General features: G+C 34.4%; 1 protein-coding gene across 3 annotated transcripts in view; it reads right to left on the bottom strand.

Annotated features, from left to right (window-relative positions):
* Positions 1-21456, bottom strand: part of RPS6KA6 (ribosomal protein S6 kinase A6) — a 189932-nt gene that overhangs the window by 106247 nt on the left and 62229 nt on the right. For all 3 annotated transcript variants that reach the window (XM_037512225.2, XM_054695658.1, XM_037512226.2), the window contains 6 exons: positions 19998-20140; positions 13413-13483; positions 13084-13172; positions 8058-8116; positions 6280-6382; positions 5550-5680 (listed from right to left, as the gene is read on the bottom strand). In XM_037512225.2, coding sequence (XP_037368122.1) covers positions 5550-5680; positions 6280-6382; positions 8058-8116; positions 13084-13172; positions 13413-13483; positions 19998-20140 — 596 coding nt within the window. The remainder of the gene's footprint in view (positions 1-5549; positions 5681-6279; positions 6383-8057; positions 8117-13083; positions 13173-13412; positions 13484-19997; positions 20141-21456) is intronic.

The following is a 21456-nucleotide window of genomic DNA, read 5'->3' as shown; positions in this document are numbered from 1 at the left end:
CTGGGTTGCTACATGCAAAAGTATGAAGCTTGACCACTACCTCACACCATACACAAAAATCAACTCAAAATGGATTAAAGAACTAGACATAAGACCTGAAACCATAAAATACATAGAAGGAAATATAGGTGAAACACTACGTGATTTGCATATCAAAGACATCTTTACAGACACATCACCCAAAGCAGTGATAGTGAAGGCAAAGATAAACAGATGGGACTACATCAAATTAAAGAGCTTCTGCACAGCAAAAGAGACAATAACAAAAATAAAGAAAAACCCCACCAACTGGGAGAACATTTTTGCACCCAACACTAATGATAAAGGACTGTTCACAAAAATCTGCAAAGAGCTGATGAGACTCAACAACAATAAAGAAAATACTCCAGTCAAAAAATGGGCAGAAGAGCTGAAAAGAAACTTCTTTGAAGAGGAAATGCAAATGGCCAACAGACATATGAAAAAATGTTCAACATCACTTGTCATCAGGTAAATGCAAATCAAAACTACCATGAGATACCATCTTACACCAGTGAGATGGCACATATTAAAAAAACTAGCAACAACAAATGTTGGCGAGGTTGTGGAGAAAAAGGAACTCTTCTACACTGTTGGTGGGAATGCAAACTGGTCCAACCACTATGGAGAGCTGTGTGGAGATTTCTGGACCTACTAAACATAGAGCTTCCATATGATCCAGCAATTCCACTCCTAGGTATTTACCCAAAGGACACAGAAACATCCATTCCAAAGAACACCTGCACCCCTATGTTTATAGCATCACTATTTTCTATAGCTAAGCTTTGGAAACAGCCCAAATGCCCAAAAATAGATGACTGGATCAAGAAGATGTGGTACATATATACCATGGAATATTACTCAGCATTCAAAAAAGATAAACACATGCAATTTGCAGCAACATGGATGGTGTTGGAAGGGATCATGCTCAGCGAAATAAGCCAAAAAGAAAAAGAAAAATACCGGATGGTCTCACTCATAGCAGGAATCTAGAAAACTTAAATAAGGGATCAGGAAAAAGAATAACTATAAGAAAGTGAAAATCAAAATCAACAAAAAACTATGAACCAGAGACAGTTTTTGGGGGGTGGGGGCCGGGAGGGGAGGGATTGGGGTCAGAATGGGGCATGTGCAGTTGTATGGGGGAATATAAAAATAAAATTTATTATTTAATAATAAAAAATAAATAAAGAAAGAAAGAAAGAAATTGACAAATTTCAACATCAATATAATCTACCAAGACAAAACCAGGAAGAATAAATGAATTGAACAACCTGACTAAGAGCATGCAATCTGGAATAAGAATGAATTTTATCAAATCTTGAAATAAGACTAAATGCCCTTGCTGAAACTTTTCAAAAATAAAATAAGGAGTGCTCCCTAATATATTTTAGGATGCCAGCATCACCCAATACCAAAATCAGACAGCACAAGAAAGGAAAATTATAGGGTCTCCCTGGAGGTGCCAGGGGTTAAACACAGCACTATGAAGCTATCTACAGCCTCTGCAGCACGAGTTTGATCCTCGGGTGGCCCGGGAGCTACCCACATGGCACAGCAGACCTCTCCTGTCTCACCCACTGCTCCCCTCAACAGTGTATTTCAGTCAGTCTGCCTATTCTGTTCCCCAATCTGTCTCTGGTGAATCCTCTCATCACCCCCTCCTACCTCTGACCTGTACCCCAGTTCTTGTATCATAAATAAATCTTAAAAAAAAAGAAAGGAAAATTATAAGACAATATTCCTGAAGTACAATGATGCAAAAATTAAATAAATACCAGTGAATTTAATGCAATAGTATATCATAAAGATTATTCAACATGACCAGTGGGATTAACAAGGGATTCAAAGATGCCTTTATATGGATAAATCAATCTATGTATTATATCATATAAAATAAGAGAAGATAATAATATGCTAGAAATTGATGCAGAAAATGTATTTTATAAGATTCAGCACCCATTAACGAAAAAAACTCTAAACAAGATGTGAAAAGAAGAAAACTACCTCAATATAATAAAGGCCATATGTCACAAATCAACAGCCAATATATACTTAATGGTGCAAAACTGAAAGTTTTCCCCCTAAGATCAGGAGTAAAACGATGATGTCAACTGTCACCACTTCTGTTTTATTTAGTACTAGAGATTTTGGCCAGTGCTATCAGAAAAACACAGGCAATAAAGTCAAAAAAGAGCAAGTGAAACTATTAAGATTTGCAGATGACATATTATATAAAAAATGCAAAACACTCCATCAAAAAGTTACTACAAACAATAAATGAATAGAGTTAAGTGGAGGTTAAACAAATCAACATATAAAAACCCATAGCTTACACACAAAGAACAAGAAGCAAAAGAAATGAAGAAAATAACTTCATCTACAATTGCCTAGAAAATAATTAAACATTTTGCAGTCAACCTAATTAAGAAGGCAAAAGTCCAGGGGCCTTCCTGGTGGTGCAAATAGTGTCAGCACTATCAAGTGACCGCAGCATGAGTTTGATCCCTGGCCAGGGAGCTAACCCACATGGTGAAGCAGACCTCTCTATCTCGGCCACTGTTCCCCTCAGCACTGTATTTCAGTATAGCCACCTGTTCTGCTCCCCATTGTCTCTGGCAAATCCTATCACCCTCGTACCTCTGGCCTACACCCCAGTTTTTCTATACATAAATAAAAATAAATCTTAAAAAAAGAAAAAGACCTTTAAAACATGGCCTACATGATACTACTAAAGTACTTAGTCAAATAAGGAGATGGTAGGATATCTCATGCTCATGGTTCAATATATTCAAAATGACTATCCTGACTGAAAGGATACATAATTTATTGTAATCCCCATCAAAATACCAGCAATATTTTTCTAAAAAGTTGAACAAAGAATATTGAAATTTATATGGAACCACAAAAAAACTCACATTGCAAGAGAAATCCTCAGGGGGAATAAGGGGAGAATTGGAAGTATTATATTATCTAACTTAAACTTTTATAAAGCAAGTATACTAAAAACAGTATGGTACTGGGTATATACATGAATTGATGGAATAGAATTGAAAGGCCAGAAATAAATCCATGTACATACCAGCACTTTATCTATGATAAAGCAGCTATGAACACAAAATGGGGAAATGACAGTATCTTTAATACATGGCACTGAGAAAACTGGAAAGCCAAACCTAGAAGAATGAAGGTGGACCCCCTGCTAACCTCATAAACAAAATAAAATTCAAATGGATCAAAGATTTAGATATAACATGTGCAACAATAAAATACACAGAAGAAAACATTAGCGATACGTCCCATGTCATCAACGATAAAATACTTTTGGCGACCCAATCCCTATAGCAATGGAATTAAGAACAAAAATAAATAATTGAGATTACCTCAAGTTAAAAAGTTTCTATATAGTAAATGAAAACGCAAGCCAATTAAAAGGACACCTATTGAAGGGGAGTAAATATTCACACAATATATAACTGATTAGGTATTAATATACAACATATATAAACAAGCCCATATAATTCAATAATAAACAACCTAATTTATAAATGGACAACCAATATAAACATACAATTCACCAATGAGGATATCTAGAAGGCCAGAAGACATGAAAAAGTATTCATTGTCACTGATAAGAGAAACTCAGGCTAAAACTACAATGAGATACTATATCAAACCCTTGAGAATTGAATATATTAAGATGACCTCCAACAGTAAGTGTTGGAGAGGATGTAGAGATAATGGAAAATTGTTACACTGTTGGTGGGATAAAATGGTAAAATCATTATGGAATCAATCTAAATACCTTAAAAACAATGTAATTACCAGATGACTGCAATACCACTCTTGGGTGTATATACAAAGCAAATGAACAGTCAACACAAAAACCCATATGCCTAACAGCAGCAAAGAAAACAAAACAAAACAAAAAGAACATAAATAGCTGGGACGATATCAAACTAAAAAGCTTCTGCACAATGAAAGAAACCATAACTAAATTGAAAAGACACCCTATTAAATGAGAGCAAGTATATGTATACCATACATCTGAGAAAGCACTGATATCAAAGATATACAAAGAATTCATAAAATCCTACAAAAACAAAAGAAATAATACAATCAAAAATGGGCAAAAGAACTAAATGAACATCTCTCCAAAGAATACATTAGAATGAACAACAGACACATGAAAAAATGTTCACAATCACTTAGTAATAGAAAAATGAAAATCAAGGCCACAATGATATACCAGTCTCATACCTGTGAGAATGGTCCATATTAAAAAGACCAGAAACAAATGCTGGTGAGGATATGGAGAACAGGAAACCTTCCTACACTGTTGATGGGAATGCAAAATGGTTCAGCCCTTATGAAAAGCAGCATAAAGTTTTCTCAAAACATTAAACATGGGTCTGCCATTCAACCCAGTAATTCCACTCCTAAGCATCTATCCAAAAAATTCAAAACTACTAATTTGAAAGGAAACTAGCACTCCCATGTTTATTGCAGCACTGTTTATCACTGAACTATGGAAACAACCTAAGTGCCCCAAAACAGATGAGTGGATCAAGAAGATATGGTAAATATACACAGTGGAGTATTACTCAGTGATCAAAAAAGATGAATTAATGTCATTTGTAGCAACATGGATGGAGCTGGAAAAGATAATGCTAAGTGAATTAAATCAGAAGTATAAATATAAATACTGGAGGGTGTCACCAATATATGGAATGTAAAGTAACTAAATTAATAGTCAGATAAAGACAAGCTAAAAATTAACCCTTGATAGTTGACTACAGAACTGAGACAACAAGGGGGGAGGTGTGGGGGTGGAAAAAGAACAGAGACAGAGGTAAGCATAATGGTCTGTGGTGGTGGAGTATGGGTGAGTTGATGGTGGGTGCACTATGATGGTAATACCTGATGGGGATACTCTAATGCAACCTCAATTAAAATAATTAATTAAAAATTAAATATAAAAACTGGATGTTCCACAATGTTTATAGCAATATTAATTACAATAGCTTCAACATGGAAGCAGCCTAAATGTCCATTAACGTATGAGTTGATCAAGACAAGACGACACAGTATATACACAACATGGATTATTATATAGGCATAAGAATGCAATGCAGCTATTTGCAACAAAATTATATAATTTATATTAACAAAGGCATTTTAAAGTCTTTGACAAAAGGAGGGAATTTGAGAGAATTATGTGTAGCAGAGCATGTCAAAAGGACAAAAACAAATACTAGACATTTACATAGCATAACAATCAATAATGTAATAAAAAATAATGTAATAAAAAATCTTCAAAAATCAGTGGACATCAAAATCGTCTTGAAGGCTCTGAGGTTCAGAGGGAGGGAGGAAGGAAAGGGATAAAAGGAAATAAAGGAAGGTGGAGGGGAAATATTAAATAATATTAAAATAAAATGAGCAAATTCCCCATTGAGCATTTAAAATATGTGCTTAATAAAAACTTTTAAATAACACAAAATAAATTGAATAATCTAAGTGGAATGTACCTGAATGACTGGTAATACATTTGCACTTGTGATTGGAGTGATTTTATATTCTTCTGCAATAGAAGTTGCAACAAAGCTGAATCCTTTGAAGAGCTGATGAGCATTAGCACTGGCTGGCAAACCAGGAGAATCTAATGTCCAAATAATTATACTTAATTAGAACTACATAGACTTATATGATGCAAAATGTCAGCATTTCTTTGAACACAAAGGAAACCATAAAATGCCACTATAAGAAATACTTTATTATGTATTTGATTTACAGTATATTAAGTCTCCTTACATTAAACAAACTGGACGTGGATTACAATTTTTGTTCTGTTCATTGCTGCTTCTGCACTGATAAGTACATAATAGATATTCAATATTTGCTCAATGAATGTATGAAACAGATGGTGCTAAAAGTAAATTATTAAGAGAGTAAAATATCTCATGCTGTATCTCCTACTCCCCCAATCTAAACTACCTGCATGTCAAAATATTTTTAAAACAAGAAACATAAGCAATTTCTACCCTTACCCTATGTCCTACTCCTTTGAAAATTATTTCCATTTAAAGCCTCTACTTCATAGGTGCCTAAGTAATGTATATAGAATCCCCATTTCCATTAAGAGCAAACCAATCCTCCACAAACATAAGTTTAGTTTTAGTTTTTACTTAAGAAGGTAGTTTATTTTTTTAACCATGTAACTGGATAAAAGCCCTGATGTTATATATAAACATGTGTTACCTTTAGGTGTTTTTGCAGTGAATTCAGGATCAAAACAAAAAGTATCATCAGGTTTTCCAGAAGCAGGTTTGAAAGGAGGTTGAACTTCTCTTTTATATAATTTCTAGAAGAAACAACGAGATAATACAAAAACATACTAACACTTTAAAAATTGTTATACTTTCCAAGAGAAAGCAGAACATAATATTCACAGGCCTTATTGGAATACTCATAATTTCATAAGTTACACTTCAACAAGTTTCAGATATATTTTAAATAAATTTTAAAAACTTGAGGGGTAATGTAAAGAATCAACTGAGACCAGGAAACACAGCAGTGATGCTACATGTTCCATTCACAAGGAGTAATAATTTTCAATTTTGGTTATCAAAATGTGACTTGAATTCTCACTGGTAAAATAAACACACAGAATATATCACACTGTTACCATGCTGAAATAATACCAATCAAGAATTTCAAAATAAACAAATTATCTTTAGAAGCACATTATTTCATCTTAAATAATTTGTTTTCACATAAAAGCAGGCATTGAATGCATGTTTAGGGCTCTTTTTATAGTATTAAAATATTTAATCTTGTCTAACAAAAATTTCCTAAGTTATGTTCTTGACATCAAAGTAATACAAAAAAAAAAAATCTTACAATATAGAAAATTTACTTTTTCTGGGGAAAACTACTGAAAAGCTCACAATCCCATGGTGGGGGAAAATTAATAGAGAATTACTTTAAAGGGATTTTCATTTATTTTAATATGTAAATATGCCACTCCATTGTTATTTTAATTAAGAACAGTGAACAGAAACTATTTAGATATAAGAACAGTGGGAGGGGGGATAACTTCCATTTCACCTAGCTAAGTATTAGGGAAAAAAAGTGACACAATGACACCAAGAAAGGAATGCACACAGATATGACAAAGGGCAGACTCCCATGCAACATGTCCACTGAGTAGCCTTTTTAGGTATTAACATGAATAGCTTATGCTATGTTGCAATTTTACTATGGTAAAAAAAATTATAAAAATATATGCTTTTTGAAACTTGTTCTACAAAGCAGAGGAAATAATGATTTGGTCTAAGAATACTAGCTTTGTATATCTATCTACCCTAGAAATCAAAGTGATATTTTTCCTTTTGAAAAATTTTCAAAACTAATACCAAAGATAACCAAAAATGCTTACCTACGATGATTAATAAAATAAGTACATAAAATATATAAAACGATGTTGTAAAATAAATGACAAAAAATCGACCTTTCTATGGAAATTGTATTAGTCTGGAAGTTGCAATATTAAAAAAAAAACTGTATACATGACTTAGCAGAATTTCAGTTTCTTTTTTTATGTCATCTCCAAACTTAGAGAAATACCTGTACAAAGATATTCACTTTTCAGCAAATTTAATTTGTTCTAACACATGATGAAGAAACAGTTGAAATTAAATATCTTAGATTCTTTAGAAAAATTTTTCTATAAAAATCTGCCTCATAATTCATCCTCTTTTGACTTTCTCTTCCACATTCCCCAACCTAGAATAGGGGAGAATATTAACCATATTTAACACAAAAAATTGAACAAATTATCATTAAACTTTAATTACTATTATCCACCCATCTACTGGTTCAAGGTAACTTCCATAGCATGCTATACCTAAAATTTCATACTAAATATAAACTACATAGGTTACATTTATCAGCAAACTCCAAAACTCCATATATGATTATTTATTCATCAGTGCTTTTGTTCCTATCAAGGATAGGAACATTTCTATTGAACTTACATTCCAGTCAATATTTGCAAAAAAAAGATGTCTTTTGATATCCTCAACTCCTTCTGAACCTATGAAAATGGAAAGATTTTTTTATTGGTATAATTATTTTGATCATTCCACCTGCATTTAAAGTTGTTATCTATAAACAAGAGTACACATATTACATAGATTCCTTGAAGTGAAAGTTTATGAATTCTTATCTAGTATTTTATTAATCAGTATTGTCATTTTAATATGATAGAAAAAACTGATGTTCATATTGACTCACATTGGGTATCAAGAAATAATGAAGTACCTTCTGAATCAAATCAAAATCATGTTTAATATTAAAACTTAAGTACATTTTTTTCTTTATAATTAAAATTATGAAGGTGTACTTACATGTAAAACCAAAAAGCACAAAAAAACAGAGTGAAATTTCAACACAAGTAAATCAACAGGACAAGAGAATGATACCTAGATCCAGGTTATGAACCCGAATAGTTATGGACACATTATTTAACTGGAAGAAAACTGGAAAGTAGAAAATATCTATTTTCAAATAACTAAAAGGTTTGCTTTACTATATTAGAAGGTATTCTGTGAATTATTTCAAAAGAGATAATCCATATGATATACACAATGATATAATAAACAGAGATTTTGAATAACTAGACCACTCCATTTTTAAATCATGAACCTAAGAAAGTTTACTGAAATACTTACATACAGAAACTTAAAGAATTAGAAAATAAACAAACAAAAACAGTCAGTGTAAGCAAAGAAATAATAAAATTAGAGCAGAAATAAATGAAAAGGAAATAAAAGTGCAAAAGATCCATGAACCCAAAAGCTATTTTATTGAGAAAATAAGAAACAATGGACAAATGTCTAGGTAGGCTCAAAAGAAAAAAAAAAGGGTGTGAACTCTAATAAATAGAATAAAAAATTAAGTAGAAGTTACAAAAGACACCTCAGAAATAGAATATGATGAGACTATTATGAATATCTATATGCAATAAATTGGATAAACTATAAGAAATTGAGAAATTCTTAGGTGCTTAGAGCCTTCCGAAACTGAATCAGGAAGAAATAGTAAACCTGAACATACCAATTACAACCAATAAAATTGAAAAGGTAATCAAGAGTGTCCAAAACAACAAAAGCCCAGTATGAGACGGTTTCAGTAGTAAGTTGAACCAAACTTTCAAACATGAACTGATAACTATCTTTCTCAAACTCTTCTAAAGGTCTGGGGATGGGAATCATATCATATTTTGAGAAACCTCCATAGAGCTCTACTGTATGATCCAGCAATTCCATTCCTAGGTATTTACCTGAAGAATGTAAAATCACTAACTCAATAGGATATATTTATGCCTATGTTCATTACAGTAGTATGTATAGCAGCCAAGCTACGGAAGCAATTTAACTGCCCAAAGACAAATAAAGATATAATGGAATCTATACATACTACTATATAAAAAAAAGATGCATTGTTGTTATTTGTGACAACATGCATTGAACCAGCAGGGATTATTACGCTAAGTGAAATAATTCAGAAGGAAACACAAAGACACAAAAAAAGAACACAAAGAAACAAACTAAGGAGTAAAACAACCCAAACCAAAAGTAAAACATAGAATCTCACTGCAAAACTGACCTTACAAGTTGGAGAGGGGGAGGGTGGAAAGCAAAGGTCTGAGAGGTCAAAATGGACTATCACAGAGGAATACAGGTGCCTTTGTGGTGTGTGTGGTATGTAAAGTATATCTTAAAAGGTGTAATTCTATCTTTCTGAATCATATACGGTATTGTAAAACAATGATACCTCAAAAGAAAAGTATACAAATAACTGAGGAAGAGGAATGTCAGCAAACATATTTTACGAGACTAACATTACTCTGATACCAAAAGCAGAAAAGAATATCACAGAAGGGCCTCCCCGGTGGTGCAGTGGTTGATCACTGGGCTGCGAAGCTGCCCGCAGCTTCTGCAGTGCCGGTTCAATCCCTGGCCACTGGTGACGGTCCCACATGGCGCGCAGACCTCTCCTGCCGCAACCGCTGCTCCCCTCAGGAGTGTGTTTCATTGGTCTGCCTGTTCTGTTCCCTGCTCTGGTGAATTCTCTCATCCTCCTGCGCTTCTGACTGTACCCAGTGTTTGTATAAATAAATAAATCTTATTTTTTTTTAAAAAAGAATATCACAGAAAAAGAAAACTACGAACCAATATCTCTGATGAAAACAGATCCAAAAATCCTCAACAAAATCTTAGCCAACAAATTCAATACATTAAAATGAACATACATCATGACCAAGTGAAATTTATTCCAGGGATGCAACAATGGCTCAACATAAGCAAAATGAAGCAATGAAATTCACCACATCAACAAAAGAAAAGATAAAAATCACATGATAATATGAATGGATGCAGTGAAAGCATTTCATAAGATTCATCATTTATGATGAAAACTTAAAAAATGGGGATAGATGGAATGTGTCTTAATATAATAAAAGCCATATAATAAAAAACACACAGTTAACATCATACTCAATGGTGTAAAACTGAAAGCTTTTCCTCTAAGGTCAGGATGTCCACTTTATTTTTTTTTTAAGTTTTGTTGACCTTTTTTTTTTTTAAAGATATATTTATTTATACAAGAACTGAGGCACAGGTCAGAGGCGCAGGGGGGTGAGAGAATTCACCAGAGATAGAGCAGGGAGCAGAACAGGCAGAGGGACCAAAAGACTCTGCTGAGGGCAGCAACAGGCAGAGCAGGAGAGGTCTGCTGCGCCATGTGCCATATGGGTTTCTCCCTGGCTGGCCGGGAATCAAACCCTTGCTACAGAGGCTGCGGATAGCTTCACAGCACGGTGCTCAACCCACTGCACCACCAGGGAGGCCCAGGAGGTCCACTTTAACCATTACTTTTAAGATAGTATTGGAAATCCTAGCTAGACCAATTAGTCGATACAAAGATATAAAAGAAATTCCAATTGGGAAACAGGAAACAAAACTTCATTACTTGTAGATGACATGATAATATGCACAGAAAACCCCAAACATGGCACTGAAGAAAAAAAATATTAGAAACTTTCAGTATAGTAAATTGTCAGGCTACAAAATACAAGAATTGGTTGCACTCCTGTATGAAAATGAACTGGAAAAGAAAGAAATCAAGAAAATAATTCCATATACTTATTACTGAATCAAAAAGAAATAACTACAAATAAACTTAAGATGGTTAGACATTATTAAAAGAAGTAAAAGATACAAAAAATTAGAAGATATTCTGATTAATGTATTGGAAAAGATTCAATTTCTAATATATTCCTCTTATCCAAAGCAATAAACAGATTCAATTAAATTCCTGCCAAAGTTTCAATGATATTCCTCAAACAGAACAAAATTAATGAAATCTTAATGGAACCCCCAAAGACTCGACATATCCAAAGTAAAATGAAAATAAGGATGGAGGTATCATACACCCAGACTTTAAATTTACAACAAGGCTATAGTAATCAAAACAGCACACTACTGAAATTAAAGAAGACACCAGAACAATTGAATAGAATTGAGAACTTAGAATTAACCCACACTTATATGGACAGTTATTCTACACCAAAGAAAACATGAGTATACAACGGTGAAAGAAAAGACTTGTCAACAAATGGGGCTGGGAAAAGTAAACAACCTTATGCAAAATAATGAAACTAGACCATTTGATCACATTACACACAAAAATTAATTCAACAGGGATTAAAGAGTTGGATTTAAGAACTGAAACCATAAAATATATAAAAAGAAACAGACAAAGCACTTGATCATACTGGCTTCAGAAATGCCTTTGGAGACTCCACTCCAACAGCAAGGGAAAGAACAAAACAATAAATGTGAGTACATCAAATTAAAAGTATTCTGCACAGCAAAATAAACCTATCATTGAAAAGAAAAGACAAAGTACAGAATGGGAGAAAATATTTGTACATCACATATTTGAAAAGGTAGTGATACCCAGAACTACTAAGAACTCATAAAACCCAAGACAAAAGAAAACAAATAGCCCAAACAAAAATGGGCAGAAAGGCAAAATAGACACTTCTATGAAGAATTCAGACAGCCAACAGACATAAAAAGTACTCTTCATTATGTATTACCAGGGAAATGCAAATCAAAACTACAATGAGATATTACCTCACATTTCAAAGCAAAAAGAACAGAAAGAACAAATGTTGGTTAGGGTATGAAACAAGTATTAGCTAGGTACTCTCATGCGCTTTTGGTAGGAATGTAGATTGGTTCAATACCCACTGAAAACAGTATGGAGATTTCTCAAAATATTAAAAATAGATCTCCCATATGATCTAGGAATTATACTTCTAATATTTATGCAAATAATGTAAAACAATTACTAACTCAAAGGGATATATGCATGTCTATGTTCATGGCAGCACCATTTATAATAGCCAATAATGGAAACAACCTAAGCACCCCTCCACCATGAAGATAAGTAGATAATAAAGATGTTGTACACGTAAACAATAGAATACTACTCAGCTATATAAAAAGGGATGAAATCTTGTGACTTGGGATAACATGGAAGGAAATGAAGGGGGTAATGCTAAGCAAAAAGTAAGTCAGAAAGAGAAAGACAAACACCATATGATTTCACTATGTGAAATGTAGAAAACAAAGGAACAAACAAAACGAACACTAGAAATCTGACTGTAGGATTAAGGCTACTACAGGGGGAAGGAAGTATGAGGAGTCAAATATGCAGGTGGCCCAATGACTATGGCAGATGTCTATGGGGGCTTTGGTGGAGTATGTGATGAGGTCACACATATTTGAAGAGGTATGAACCTGTAACTTTGAATTACATACTGTGTTGCATACCAATGTTTGCTACCTCAATGAAAAATACAATTGAAATTTTTCTATGTATAATTATATAGCAGTCAATAATGTACTTAAGTCAGATAATATGAAGTTATAATCACTCTCCCAAAAGCATGCAGTTTAGTATTATGAAAGTGAAGACAATAAACAATACCCAATCTATTTGCTGGATTCCTTTTGAATAACATTCTTAGCAGACTTTGTGCTTCAGTACTAAGAAACTGAGGCATTCCAAGTTTTGCTCTGGAAAAGAAGATTTTAGAAAATTTAATTTAAATATAGCCAGAATACTAAATTGACAATTTTCAAAAAATAATTTTAGAAAATGCTTTCACAAAGGCAAACAATGTCCCATATATAGTAAGAGAAGGGACTATAACACTTCATAAAACAGCCTTTTGTGAATATCAATTTAAAATCACAAGTTTCTCAAGACTGAAAACAAGGAATTTTTCCCAAAGCAAAAAATAGTGTTAGACTTACTTTAATATCATATTCATGGTCTCATTTCTGTCTTTACCTTGAAATGGCAGAGTACCAGTAAGCATTTCAAACTTTAAATGAACAAAAAAAATAACAGTCAATTTAGCAAAACTTAGAATATACAATGAAATTACTTAGGAATGTAATTCATGATCATGAAATCATGCAGAATCTACATGATGATAGGTGAAAATAGGACCAGAAAACTAGGTCATTTAAAGAAACATATTCCTGGTACCAAACTGCAACTAATAGGCAAACTTTAACAAATGACATAAACTATTTTTTCATTCCTAATTAGGCTAAGTTCCCTAAGTCACAGCTATTTAGAAACAGACACATTTTCATTTAAAACAAAGATATGCTCTTAAAGCAAACATTAACAATGATAAGAGAGTAAATATAAGCACAAATCATTTCAAATTTATACATGCTCAGGAAAAATCTAACCTTTCTCATTCCCCTCACCTACTTAAAAACAAGAACCAAAAAAGGAGAAGCTACAAAGACATTTTCATGCAAGCAAAAACACAAATATCTTCAAAAAACAAAAAAAAGGAGTTACATACAACACAAGGAAAACATTATCCCTAAGAGATTTAATTGCAAAGTAGATAACTAGAATGTTAATGCTATCAAAAAACACTGGGTCTGGCCTCCCCTGGTGCCCAGCGGTTGAGCACCACGCTGTGAAGCTGTCTGCAGACTCTGCAGCACCGGTTCAATCCTAGCCAGCCAGCGAGGGTCCCACATAGTGAAGCAGACCTCTCCTGTCTCGCCTGCCACTCCCCTTAGCAGTGTATTCCATCAGTCTGCCTGTTCTGTTGCCTGTTCTGTCTCTGGTGAATCCTCTCACCCTCCCGCGCATCTGGCCTATACCCGACTTCTTGTATAAATAAACAAATAAATCTTAAAAAAAAAAAAAAAAACTAGGTCTAAAAATGAAGCTCATTACAGCTCATTAAAGAGAAAAGTTTTGAAATCCATATTTTAATCTCAAACTTAGATTCAATAATAACTGACACTAGTCCTCTCCTCGGCTTATTTATGAGTTCACCTTAGCTCACCCAATCAACAATCTCCTATACCCATACTCTCAGATCTGATATTCCAACCTCAATCTGTCAGGTCACAGCATTCCATTCTAAATCTACAGTAATGGTTCTTAACAAGAGACTAAAGATGTAGAGGTAGGAACCCAGTCACAGAAATGGAAAAAAAAAATAAGTATGGTATATGGTAATCATCTTTCTCCAGTTCTAGTCCCCTATCCCATACCTAAAGTTAATAGTAATCCACTAGGGAAAAGAGTACTAGAAATGGGAGTGGCAGGTACAGAAAGAAAAAGAGAGAAATATAGTATATTGAAATCACACCTCCCATTCAAACAAACTACATATTGGGTAGTTGAATAGTATATTTTAAGGTATCCAGATGATTCTGATACAATCTCTACACACCTCTTCTAATTTATTACAACCAGGGGGCTAACTAATATCTTTCTCATGCTGATATAAAAAAAAAAACTGAGAAAGAGAAAAAGTTTCCAAAGACATTTTATGAGAGACCACCACCATTACTGTGATACCAAAACCAAAGACATCTGTAGGAGCAGGAAGGCACAGTGCAGGATTTCTATGATCTGAGCAGATGGGGTAAAAGAGGGAGACTAGGAGCCCTCGGTGGCTTTTTCAGGCTTTTCTTGGGATTTACCAAGTACATGGCAGGCAGGGTTGCTGGGGGGCTGGGAGGCCCAGCAAGTCTTAACTCTTTCTGGGATCCCCGGTGGTCTCTGGTGGCCTCCGCTGGTTCTGCTTCTTCTCTTGCTCTTTCATTCTGCTCTCTCTCATTCTCGTTCTCTTCCTTTGCTCTCCTGGTGTCCCCGTGATGCCGCCCTTATAAACCCAGTCTCTCAGCCCAGGTGTACCCACCTACACATGCCCACACCCTACTCCAGGTGCCCATCATTTGGCATGCATTAAGGACCACAGGGTTCCATCATCAATCCTAATGGTGGGAGAGCAGAAAAGCCTGATACTTTACTTACCCTACAACTCACAAAAAATAGAAATTTATAGATAAATTTCCCTGATGAACATAGATGCAAAAATCCATTAAAAATGTAAGCAAACCAAATTCAACAATGCATTAAAATGATCATACATTATAACCAGTGGTATTTATCATAAGGAATTAAGTATGAGTGTGACTCAATATCTGAAAACCCATCAATGTAATTTGCATGCCAACAAGAGGAAAGATAAAATATGATCATTATATTAGATGTAGAGAAAAAAATCTGATAAGATTCAACATCCATTAATGACAATCATCATCAAAATAATGGAGACAGACAGAACATACCTCAACATAATACAGGTTGTATATGAAAAACTTACAGCTAACACTATTTTCAATGGCGAAAAACTGAAAGCTTTTCCTCTAAGATCTGGTTCATGACTTGGAAGAACTAGCATTATTAGACATTAATAGTTAACCTTACACAAATGGTAGGAATGTAGACTGGTTCAGCTCCTACGGAAAACAGTATGGAGGTTTCTTAAAATATTACAGCTTGGATCTACCATATGACCCAGTATAGGGTAAATGATTTTCAGGCTTTTCTGCCCTCCTGCCATTAGGATTGCATGCCTGATGGTGGGCACCTGCACTTTTGTTACATTGCTATTTTCAGTTGTGTTGTTTACTTCTATGGGCCATGGATGCATTATTTTATATTTGCCAAGAGAAGCAGAGAGGGGGAGAGCCCAGAAGGAGTGAAGATTTGCCGGGGGCTGAGAGGCCTGCCAGCCTCCTGGCCCCCCCAGCACCCCTGCCTGCTGGGGTTGCTGCAAAAGCTCAATAAAAGCCTGAGAAAGTCATCGAGGGCTCCAGGACTCTCCTTTACCCGCCTGATATGCTCAGATCATAGAGAACCAGCTCTGTGCCTTCCTGGCACTACACCCAGCAATTCCACTCTTAGCTATCTACCTTAAGAATGCAAAAATACTAATTCAAAGAAATGTATGTTCCAATGTTCATTGCATCACTAATTACAAAAGCCAAGGTATGGAAGCAATCTAGGTGCTCAAGCACAATGATTGGATTAAGATGTGGGGGGTGTGTGTGTGTGTGTGCGTGTATGCTATACTACTCAGCTATAAAAAAAGATAAATCTTGCATATGTGACAACATGGATGGAAGTGGAGGGGATAACACTGAGTCAAATAGGAAAAAGGAATACCTGATGATGTCACTTATCTGTGCAATACAGAGACATGAGACAAAGGAGAAGACAAAACCAAACCAGTAACAAGCCCTAAAATTTGACCATAGAATTGAGGCTAGCAGAGGAGCAGGGTGTAGGAGTAGGGCAAAATATAAAAGGTGCCCAGTGGAGTATCGTTGAGGAATATGGGTGCTTTGGTGGTCAATGTAGAGTGCTGACATACTCCATAGGAATGTAATTCTATAATTCTAAATCATACACTGTTTTGTGAACCAAAAACACTATTATTCTATTAGAAACAACGTATGAAAAGAACACATGAAACTCAACAACAAAAAACAAGCAACCCTATAAAAAATGGGAAGAAGTGGCTCAGAAAGGATGAAGTGAGCTATAACTGGTTTTCTTTCATATTCATTATTGACTCAGAATCGATTTTTTTTTCATTTTTTGCATTCCGGTTTTCTCAGTAGCAGAGAATTTTTTTTAAAAAATTATGAGCTTTCCATAGTGGGTGCACCAGTTTGCACTCTCACCAGCAATGTAGGAGAGTTCCTTTTTCTCCACATCCTTGCCAACATTTGTTGTTGCTAGTTTTTTCAATATGTGCCATTCTCACTGGTGTAACTTGGTATCTCATTGTGGTTTTGATTTGCATTTCCCTGATTACAAGTGATGTTGAACATTTTTTCATATGCCTGTTGGCCATTTGCATTTCCTCTTTGGAGAAGTGTCTTTTTAGCTCTTCTACCGATTTTTTGACTGGACATAAAACATTAATCTGTGGCATCCCTGGTGGCACAAGGGTTAAATACAGCACTATCAAGCTATTGCCAGCCAGCCACTGCAGCATGAGTTCAATCCCTGATCTGGGAGCAGCCCACATGGCACAGCAGACCTCTCCTGCCTAGCCTGCTACTCCCCTCAGCAGTGTATTTCAGTAGATCTGCCTGTTCTGCTCCTCACTCTGTCACTGCTGAATCCTCTCACCCACCCACCCCCATCACTGGCCTGTACCCCAGCTGTTGTATGCATAAATAGAAAAATCTTTAAAAAATTATAAAGAGAAATTTCATATAATTCCACTTTGGGGTATTGACCAAAAATGCAAAAACACTGATTCAAAGAGACATATGCACCCCCCATGTTCACTGCAGTATTATATACAATAGCCAAGAGCAGAAACAACCAAATGTTTCATGAACAGATGAATGGATAATGAACAGATGTGTTATATATACACATGAACTACTTATCCACTGTATAAAAAAAGATAAAATGCTGCCATGTACAACAACATGCATGAACCTAGAGGGTATTATACTCAGTGAAATAAGTTGAACAGAGAAAGACAAACACCACATGAAACTGAACAAATGAATGATCTAAATTAAAAAAAAAAGAAAACCTTTTTATTTTTTTTATTTTTTTTTTTAAATTTTTTTTTTTTTTAATAGAGGCATGTTTTATTTATTTATTTGTTTGTTTGTTTTGTTTATACAAGCACTGGGTACAGTCAGAAGCGCGGGAGGGTGAGAGAATTCACCAGAGCCAGAGCGGGGAGCAGAGCAGGCAGAAGGACCGAAGTACACTGCTGAGGGGAGCAGCGGGCGGCAGGAGAGGTCTGCACGCCATGTGGGACCCTCCTCCGGTGGCCGGGGAGCAGCCGAGGATCGAACTGGCGCCGCAGAGGCTGCGGGCAGCTTCGCAACCCAACGCTCAACCACTGCGCCACCGGGGAGGCCCAAGAAAACCTTTTTAAACTGTAAAACCAAAATCAAATTATTGGTTACCAAAAGGTAAAGAGGGACAGGCTTTGGGAAAATTATGTCAAAGGAGTCAACTGCATGAAGGATAGAAATGGACTTATATTGCTAAACAATATGTACAGATGTTGATTTACGATGATGCATTCCTGAAACTTACATAATGTTATTAGTCAAGGTCACTTCAATTAAAAATATATAATTAACTGATTGACTAATTCTTTCCAAATGTTTTATATTATATATTATATATCAATACTTCCAAAATCAGTCTTTCCCAGCTCTCTTTTTTCTGTTGACCAACCACAATTTCATTACCCTAAAGTTCTTAAATTTTAGCAGTATCTTTATCTTCCACTCTGCTTCATCTGTGACAATCTGCTAGTAATGGCAGTCAGTTCTTTCTTTGAAATGTCTTTAAGATCTCCTCTTTTTTAGTCTATAGTTTTCTAAGTGTCTTGTAAGGAGACACTGCTGGTCTCCTTACTTGTTTCCTCTGATTAAAATCCATTTATATAATGATGTCAAGACTAATCTTCCTAAAATACTTGTTTCCCTAATTACCATCCTATCAATATACAAAATTTTCCCAATACTCAGAAAATTACATGCAAATGTGCTTATATACTTTTAGCCTTATTTCCTCCATCTTTAACCATCATTATCCACTACTGTACTCAAATTGGTTCTCCAGACCTTTGCTAACACAATCACAATGCTATTCTTGACATGCAGCTATTTAAATTTTATCCATCATTCAGGGTTTAATTTAAGTTCTCCCTTCTCCACTTTCCATACCTCAACTTAAATGAATTTTTGGTTAAAGTCCTAAGGTACTTCTGGAAAGTTTATTTAGCTATTGCAGTTGTTAGTGCAACCAAATTATATGCCTTCTTAGGTCATAGAAAATGCAAAATAGTGTACTTCTAGCCTGTTCTTACCCCAGGTGCCTACCCAAATACCATGCTTATGACACGCACTTCATATATTGCTGTGTCATATAGTGTGTCCTCAGTGATATAAAGGTAGACAGGATTATCAGTACTCAAAAGCAAATTATATCTGATTAAACATCTATTTGTTAACCATCCTTCTTAATACTGCAAATTCTATGTTTAATCTTATATCAAATTAAGTCATGCCCAGTTTTTGGTACCATCAGAGACGAAAATGAGTATAAGACATGACTGTTTTTCTTAAGAGGTTTATAATCTTTCTATGATTGAAACAATTGAAAATAAGGCAGTAGTATATGGTAAGGTGCTAAATTCTATGATACCTAATTAAAATACTATATATCTGCTAAACAAAGTATTCTGAAATACAAAATTTGGTATATCTTTTTCTAAGATTTAAATCTTAATGCTTTATAAAAGAATGTTGCTGTTTACCTTTTTATCTAGCAACATTAAAAAAATTCAGAAACCTAAACCTTAATCTTTACTTTATAAGATAATCAACCACATGATTTATAATGATAATCATGAATTATCAGAAACCTATTCTCACGTCACATCCCAAAATTTAAATTAAAATTCAAAATGATATTAATTTTATACTGGCATAATTTTAAAAAATAATGCTACTTACCATAAGTACACCATATGACCACCAATCAGCACTCTGGGAATGACCTCTCCTATTTACAACTTCAGGAGCCATATACTCCACTGTACCACAAAATGAGTAGGCCTTCTTTTCTTGATCTACTGACTCCTTGCTGAGTCCAAAATCTATAATAACAATGTTACACAAAAATATATCTGAAGATTTCACAAAAATAGAAAATACCAAAAGAAACAAAATTACATGCTATATATTCCAGGATGACCTGCAATTACTTTTAAGAAAGCTTCTGTTGAGATCAACAATGGAAAGCAACCTGTATTTCATAAGAATACTCTTTAAGAACTTTTAAAGATTGCTCATTTTAATCTTATCTTCAAAATATCCGTACTAGAATATCATTCAACAATTTTGAGGAAAACAATTACATCAAACTTGCCATTGCGATATAAATTTGGAAATAGACTACACAAAACAGACATTAAGTTAAGCTTATAAAAATTACAATGAAGCAAATTTTGATTGGCTTTGATCAGCTTCCAGTTTTTTTTAAGGCCTTTTAGAGCTTAAGATACACATAGATAGATAGATATATTATATATAAATATATTATGTCTATGTGATAGAAATGAAAAATTGGAAGTTAATATTTAGAAATTACTATTTATAATGCCACCAAAAATATCGCCAATATTCACACAGGCATAAATATGCAATGTATAACCAAAACCTGCATGCTGAAAACAGAACACGAATGAAAGACATCAAAGTAAATCTAAGTAAATGGAGAGATATACTGTGTTCATGGTTTAGAAGATTCAGTGCTGCTAAACAAGTCAATTCTCCCAAAACTAATATACAGATAAAACGATACTTTAATGAAAATCCCAGCAAGATTTCTTTTGAAGAAATCAACAAAGTGAATTTAAAATTTATATAAAAAGAAGAAGTAGAATAGCAAAAGAGTTTTGGGAAAAAAATGAGGCTTAACATAATATTTATAACAATAGAACAGCATCAGTGTCCAAGAACAGACTGACACATATAGCCAATTCTTCTAAACCTATACCAGCAAATCGTATGCAGTGTGGTACACTAATGTTATTGAAATTAAAAAAAGAACAATTTGAAAATGCAAATTTGTTCCGGTATGATTGGAAACAATCTAAGCATAACATGAGTTTCCAATTTTGGATTTGTTTATGTGCAATTTTGCGCAATCAGCTAGAAATACTAGATGAAAGACCAGAAAACTGCACCTACCTGAACTGACTTGAGTAAAAATATACATGCTACATACACAAACATCAAACATCTTCCAGCTATTTCAGCTCACCATGTTTGTTAAGAGATATTCCTGTCCACCTGTAATGTTACAACTTTTCTCTCAATTCCAGATAATCATCTATCTTCCACTACTTCACAATTAATTATAAATTGTAAACTTACAGATGTTATCCTACAAGCAAATCACAATTTTTCA

The sequence above is a fragment of the Talpa occidentalis genome, unplaced genomic scaffold, assembly GCF_014898055.3.
Source record: "Talpa occidentalis isolate TD23 unplaced genomic scaffold, MPIMG_talOcc4v2.1 talOcc4.15, whole genome shotgun sequence".
Lineage (NCBI taxonomy): Eukaryota > Metazoa > Chordata > Mammalia > Eulipotyphla > Talpidae > Talpa > Talpa occidentalis.
Note: the sequence above shows the minus strand (reverse complement) of the source record. Positions and strands in the feature narration are given on the sequence as shown.